This window comes from Gekko japonicus, unplaced genomic scaffold, assembly GCF_001447785.1.
Source record: "Gekko japonicus isolate JY-2015 unplaced genomic scaffold, Gekko_japonicus_V1.1 scaffold874, whole genome shotgun sequence".
Lineage (NCBI taxonomy): Eukaryota > Metazoa > Chordata > Lepidosauria > Squamata > Gekkonidae > Gekko > Gekko japonicus.
In genome coordinates, this window is record NW_015177035.1 from 156,932 (window position 1) to 162,870 (window position 5,939).

General features: G+C 42.5%; 1 protein-coding gene across 1 annotated transcript in view; it reads left to right on the forward strand.

Moving 5' to 3' along the window:
- LOC107124483 (cytochrome b5 reductase 4) overlaps nt 1–2,916 on the forward strand; it is a 68,446-nt gene extending 65,530 nt beyond the window's left edge. Inside the window, exon 16 of the mRNA XM_015427962.1 lies at nt 2,275–2,916. Within this exon, the coding sequence (XP_015283448.1) occupies nt 2,275–2,329 (55 nt within the window). The 3' untranslated portion in view covers nt 2,330–2,916. The remainder of the gene's footprint in view (nt 1–2,274) is intronic.
- The last annotated feature ends 3,023 nt before the right edge of the window (nt 2,917–5,939 follow it).

Sequence of the window (5,939 nt, forward strand, 5' to 3'; positions counted from 1 at the left end):
GGGAAAATAGGCTATGATGTTGGTTCAGCCACAGGTAGGTAACTGAAAAGGCAGGGATCAAGCCAGTATTTATCAGTAGCCTGTGGTGTACCAGGGAATAAAATTACAAGGCTTTGGGGCAAGGCAGATGTGGGTTTGGGATTGCTCCCCTTGGCCATTGCTTAGGATATGGTTTATTGCTTCTAGTCAAACCTTTTTGGTGCTGGGTAACACTCTGGCGTGATTGGCCAGACTGACATTTTCATTATGCAAATATGATTGTCGCTTGCAGTGTGTGTCCCTAAATGTGCAGAAATAGTTATTTGGAAACTATCATATCACTCAGCAAGAGCTGAAATATGGATTGACCCAGAAAAAGTTGCAGGCAGTGCTATGAATATCTTCTTCTGGGTATATGCTGGGTTGGATCCAATAATGTTATCAACATCAGGCACTTTCTGACAAATCTTTCCTACCAACTCCTTCCCACAATGATTCTTGTGACTTTCATAAAGTTGATACTGGCCTGTGTGGATAAAAAGCTGTGCAGCCCAAAGTGGCTGCAAGGTGGAAGGGGTGCCAGGGGAAATTGCTTCCTCCTTGCTCTTGCACCACTGGCAGGTCTTGTGCCAAAATAAGTGCTGCTGGAGGAAGGGGTTGGTGGGTGCAGTTTCTCCTGGTTCTCCTTTCTCTATGCAGTGGTCCTCCTTGGGTCACCTAATGCAGAGTTGTTGAACTGATTTGTTACGTTGGCTGGATCGGACACAAATGTCACTTTGTCAGGCTGGGTCATGTGTGCCATAAAATGTAACATGAGATACCAGAGATATAAACTTTATAAAGATGATTTCAGATGCTGATTGGCAGTAGCAGGCATGATTGGATTAGGTGTGATATGCTAAGGGATAGTAGGCATGGAGATATCATTGATAATCAGACAGGAAACATAGGTCTGGTACGGGAGGATTCAGTCCAGGAGGATGCAAAGAATAAATGGAAAGAAGTCTGAAGAAATGAGCAGTGACTCAAGAAAGCACATACCCTGCCACAAATTTTGCTAGTCTTCAAGGTGCTACTGGACTCTTACTCTTTCTACTGCTATTAGAAGCCGCAACATTCAAAAACAAGTGGGAGAACATTTTAACCTTCCAGGACATTTAGTTGCTGACCTAAGAATAACAGTTTGTCTTACAAAGTATTTCCAAAGGGAGATTAGAAAGAGAGACTACTGAATTGCAACTGATAATGAAGCTCAAAACAATGCATCCTCCTGGACTGAATTGAGACCTAGGTTTCTTCTCTCATTTACCAATGCCTGCTATTGTCATTTGGCATCTGAAATAACTTCACTTCAAGATAATAAGGACAGATGGACTCCCATTCTAGCTGTATCTGAAGAAGTGAGCAGTGATTCATGAAATTCATGCCCTGCCACAATTTTTGTCAGTCGTTAAGGTGCTACTGGACTCTTACTCCCTTCTACTAATAAAGAATGCAAGCTGTGCTGTTAGGTTTCTTCTCCACCATCTGTTAGAACTGGAAAGGGGGATCTTTCCAAGTGCCATGGGACTCCCTCTCTCTCTCTGGCATGCTCTCTCTGGTTCTTTCCCTCCCTCCGCCCTTCTCTCTCTGAAGAAGTGTGCTTGCACACAAAAGCTTATACCTGGAATAAAATGTTGTTGGTCTTCTTAAAAGTGCCACGAGACTCCATCTCTCTCTCTCTCTCTCTCTCTCTCTCTCTCTCTCTCTCTCCCCTCCCTCCCCCCTAGAGGAGGGGGAGGAGCCCTCAGCCAATCGAGGGAAGGGAGGCTTGGCTTTCTGTCTTCTGCAAAGCAGGAAATAGGAGAGACTGGGCAAAAGGAGCTGCGATGCAGGAAGCAGGAGCAGGAAGCACCAGACTGCCAGTTGCGTGCTGGCTGGATAGCAGCCCTGCAGGGGCTGGATCCAGCCCATGGGCTGTATGTTTGACACCCCTGTCCTAGTGGGTACCATAACCTCCAGCATACACATTTTGGAGGCTTAAGAGTTATTGAGGGAAGGGTAAATCTGCATCTATGATCATCCTTGTGCTCAATTTTCATTGAATCCAGCCCACTGGTTGTGAATCTTCTTTTTTTTCATTTTAAATCTTAAGAACTGATAAATCAGTAAGATTTGGTCAAAAAGCATTATTGCATTAATAAATTATTTCCATTTTTTAATAAAAATGCATTGTACTAACAAAAATTGCACTCCTTTGTTTTCCTGCTCTGCCTATGTACTTCCTAATATATTACTGATTATTTTGAATTTCAGAATTTTGCAAGATCTTGGAACCTCCTGTGAAGAGATCCATTGTTTTAGAGCCTAAAAAGCCAACATGAGAACCTCCTTTTCTGTATTTTACTGTCTACATATTTATCTTTTTTGTTTGTTTGTTGTTTGTTTGAATTCTTTGGGGCAAAATGTTATGCATGAACATCATGTTCTTGTGTGATTACTTGAATATTTGGGGAATAACTTTATATTCTGCTGTTTTGAAAATATATTTTTGCTACCGTGTAAAAACTTAACAAGAATATATTAGGGATAAATAGATGAGCGTAATTCTGATGTGTCTTGAGAAATAAGTGTCTTTCTCATGTGTCCTGAGTAATAGGAACATTGTCTTTCTCAGATACAAGATTAGTAGCATGTCTTTGCACTGATTACTTTTGGCTATATAGGTGCCAGAGACTTCCTTTATTAGAACCTCATTATTGTAAAATGTCTTGTTAGCAATAGAGTATGAATTTTGTGCATTGCACTTTTAACTCAGGAAAACTGTTTGGTTACAGTACAAGCTTACTGATATCAAAAAGCTGTAATATTTTAGATTAGTGTTTTGTCCCTGTAGATGACACTCCAAATAACCATTTTGTATCCTAAATTACCTTTTGTATAAGAAAAATAAAAACAAGAGAGCATTGCATTAAAGTCAAATATATTTTTATTATTTCTTAAGCAGAATCTTTGTTTTTTTTTTCTTAGTACCAATTGTTGTCCTTAGTTATAATTGGGAAACCCAGGTTTGAGTCTGCCATGGAAGTTTGTTGAGTGACCTTTGGCCAATCAGGATTTTCCAGCCCACCCTTCCTCACAGTGGTAGTTATGCGGATAAAATGCAGGGGAGAACAATGTATTAAGCTCCCTTGGGCCCTCGTTGTGGGTGGGAGGGTGAGAGAGCAAGAGATTATGGATTTTACAGGTGTGATGATTGGGTAAAATTTTGTGCTCTGAAGAACAGGAATCTAAACGCTGTGGGGGCATGAGTAACTGCAGAACAGGGGGCGGGGGAATAAACACTTCAGAAATCGTATACTATTCCACCTAGTTCCCTTCTCTAAGATTTGAAAGCTTTTTGAGCAGGCTGAGCTTTTTTCCACCCATCAGGTCATTTCAGTATTTTCCTTTTCCCACTCTTATTTAATTTACAAACCTCTATCTTTCTCAAGTCTGGGTATGTAGTAGGCATCTAGAGACCCCTACTTTGTTTCTTGGTGGTGGCTTGTGTTATCCACAGAGGGACTACTGTGTTTCTTGATGGAGCTCTTCTCATAACAGCTAGTAGCCGACAGGAAATTCAGAAATGAAGTGCCACAGGTGGTGTAGGGACACACACTAGGAAATTACTGATGTTCACTTTCAAACAAACTGCTGTATGGTATGGTCCCAGGAATACTTTCTGCTTCTGATATCCATGCTAACCATAACAAGCAGATCATATGCACATGTCTATTCATGTCTTAAAGCAGGTAAGGTCCGTTTTATAAAAACAAAGAGTGCATTACAGGAGTAAGCCATGCCACTTCCACCACTTCACAGTACTGTATTCTGTGTGCTACTTTATTAGGTCATTTATTCCAGGGATTGTCAGTCCCTTCACTCTTCTTGGGTAGAGAATCTTCACATGCTCACTGTCTAGATGCCCGTGACCTACCTTCTCTTTTCCCTACCATGATGTTGTTGTTGACTATATGTCATTAGCTTTCATTACATTGAAATAAAAATGATGGCCACATTTATTTGAGTGACAAAAGGTAATAGTTTTAAATATTTACCTTTATATTTCATTAACACTTTCCTTGTTGATGAATTCTGAGATTTCATTAGGCATTGTTCACACACCTTTGAAGTATAAGTCTGAGTCCAGTGACACCTTTAAGACCAACAAAGGTTTGTTCGGTGTATAAGCATTTGTGTGCATGTTCACTTCTTGATCTACTGCTTCAGACCAACATGTCTACCCACCTGAATCTCCTTTGAAGTATGTTAAGAGTTCACAGGGATGTTGAGGTTTGTGTTTTATATTGATTTCTGAGTTTGTTACATTAGATTTAGAAGTTGTAGAAGGCACATGTCCTACCTCCAACTCTCTCCTTTGAAAGGCAAAGCTCTAAAGTAGCATCCCTTAGTATAATGGTTGTTCCTGGTCCCTGGGAATCCTTAGATTCTTCGCATTAAGTACTGAATTACTTCAAGACAAACATCTTGCAATGCAGTCCCCTGTTAGCTGGTTGTCATAGTAACACAGGCATACAAGCCTAGGGAAAGTAAACAGCTGGAAGAGGCTCATGCTGCTCTGTTCATGGCTGGCAGACTAATTTGGCCACAACTGCTTAGTCAGTGGCATAAAAAAAATGGTTGTACACAAGCAGTGTGCTCAGATACTTATTGTTGAAGGCACAGGTAGCTTTTGAAAGTTCATCTGCTTTTTGCATCTTGAAATATTGACATGGCACTTTAAAGTGGTTTTCTGCCCCCACAAGAGGGAATTGAGGGTTTTAAAAATTACATTCTTCAGAATCACCAGACTGGAAAATGTTAGAAAAAATCATGATTTATTGACCATGTCACAAGTTTCCCTTAGCAAACCCTTTCTAAGCTACCTTCCGTTGTTTAAATGAATGCTAAGAGGGAACTGGATGGTGCATCATTCTAGGAAGCAGGAGATTTGCAGAGTATGAGGCATGGGCAAGAGCATCCTTATTGAGTGGAAGGCGGGAGATGAAGGCAGCTCTATTGAACTATTTCATCAGTTGCCTGTGCTCATTAATCACTAACAGAAAGTGCAAGAATTACTGATCCACCCTAAGCACCCTCTACATACAGAAGTAATGGATAGATACATGCACTGGGTTGGATCCCACATATGCATGTTTCACACCTCTTTCCCCTTCCCACAGCAGTTCTTTCCAATCCTAGGAAAGTTCATTCCTATTGGGTCCCAGGTCAGGAGGCTGCCGTGGAGAGGGGAAAGGGACCAAAGTCGCTCCCTTGTTCATCAGTGGAGCTTTTCTGATGGAAGATGCTGAAATGGTGATCTCATCCCCTCTGCAGCTTGCCGACCTATATAGCTGTTAGTCCAGGTGTGTCCTTTGCCTCCCAGGAAAAATTTCCCCTGGATCAGGAAAGACTGCTAGAGGGTGGGGAACATGGGAGAGATCTGTGACCATCAGTACCATATGCTGATGGATTATGAGATCTAACCACTAGTCTTGCAGAAAAACGTAGATGTTCTCCCTAGAACTGCACTGGAGGTTGTGAGTTGCTTCCAGAATGCCTGTGTAACCCCCAGGGGTCATTTCCTGCAGGAGCCCACAGGAGCGGAGCTCCGGCAGTAAAGAGCCCAGGGGGCGGGCACATGCAACAAGCCCCACCCCCTGCTCCCAGCAGCCCACAGTCAGAGCAAGAAGCAGCCAGGTAAGCTGCAGAGCCCGCCCCCCCCCCCCGGACCAAAACAGTCCAGTGGCACCTTTAAGACCAAGTTTTGTTCAGGTACAAGCTCTCCCTCCTCTGTGAGTACAGATCTGCACGTTCCTCCCCCCACCCCCCAACAGCTAGCAATCCAAAACAGTCCAGTGGAGCCTGAGCGGTGGGTGTTGCCTTCTGACACACTTCTGGTGATGCCAGGGGGTGTGGCCTATGCAAATGAGTTATGC